Raw genomic sequence first — 966 nt, forward strand, 5'->3', positions numbered from 1 at the left:
CTTATGTATTGAACATACTTGGCAAATCAAGCTGATTCTGATTCTGAAAATATTTAGTTATACTGTAAGTAGGCTTTACCAGAAAGCAACATGGGGCTATTGCATTTTCTTTCCAAAACATGGAAAGAACAAATGGATATCACGGGTTGTTACTAGATCACTAGAATGTGTGATGCCATACCTTGAAATCAGAGTCGGCCTTCAAAGGGAGATTACCCATGATTTACTGCTTCGCTGCACACACATTTGTCCACAGCCCAGCCTGTGTCTTTATACAGCATCTCTAAAGAAAGATATTTCTGACTTTCAAATGGCTTTGAGGCTGTCTACACTGTTACAAAGAGATGATATGTTTTCATGAATGGTAGGCAGTCAGCTGCATAAGTCACATCTGTCCTAATCTCTGCTTTGCAGGGTCCCGGGCACGGTTTGAAGACAGCATACCTCGGATTGTGGAGGACCCATCAGATCTGATTGTTTCCAAGGGGGAGCCCGCCACCCTCAACTGCAAGGCTGAGGGCCGACCCCCTCCCAGTATAGAGTGGTATAAAGATGGTGAGCGTGTGGAGACGGACAAGGATGACCCCCGTTCTCACCGCATGCTCCTCCCTAGTGGCTCCCTGTTTTTCCTCCGCATCGTTCATGGACGACGGAGTAAGCCAGATGAAGGCGTGTACACCTTTGTGGCCCGCAACTACCTGGGAGAGGCCGTTAGCCGTAATGCTTCACTGGAAGTCGCCAGTAAGACACTGTGTTATTGCTCATTGTCCTACTGTAGGAGTGTGTGCGCGTGTATGAGTTCTTGTGCACTATAAGTTGATGTGTGTGCATGCACAGTATACAGATGCTTCACAGTTGTGTTCCAGATCTTTTTGCAGCTGTCTGGCTGTGTTATTGAGGTCCACTGGAGAGTTGGCCATGCTAAAAAAATAATGAGATGAAACAACTAGAGTCTAGAGTCTGTAG

General features: G+C 46.4%; 1 protein-coding gene across 1 annotated transcript; it reads left to right on the top strand.

The window, feature by feature from the left end:
• Window positions 1-414: 414 nt before the first annotated feature.
• LOC109954174 (roundabout homolog 2-like) lies at window positions 415-741 on the top strand (the record flags this gene model as incomplete). The annotated part of the gene is made up of 1 exon (XM_020589576.1): window positions 415-741. A coding segment is annotated over one exon (327 nt), but the record flags the coding sequence as incomplete, so codon positions are not given.
• Window positions 742-966: the final 225 nt, after the last annotated feature.

The sequence above is a fragment of the Monopterus albus genome, unplaced genomic scaffold (assembly GCF_001952655.1).
Source record: "Monopterus albus unplaced genomic scaffold, M_albus_1.0 scaffold4044.1, whole genome shotgun sequence".
Classification (NCBI taxonomy): domain Eukaryota; kingdom Metazoa; phylum Chordata; class Actinopteri; order Synbranchiformes; family Synbranchidae; genus Monopterus; species Monopterus albus.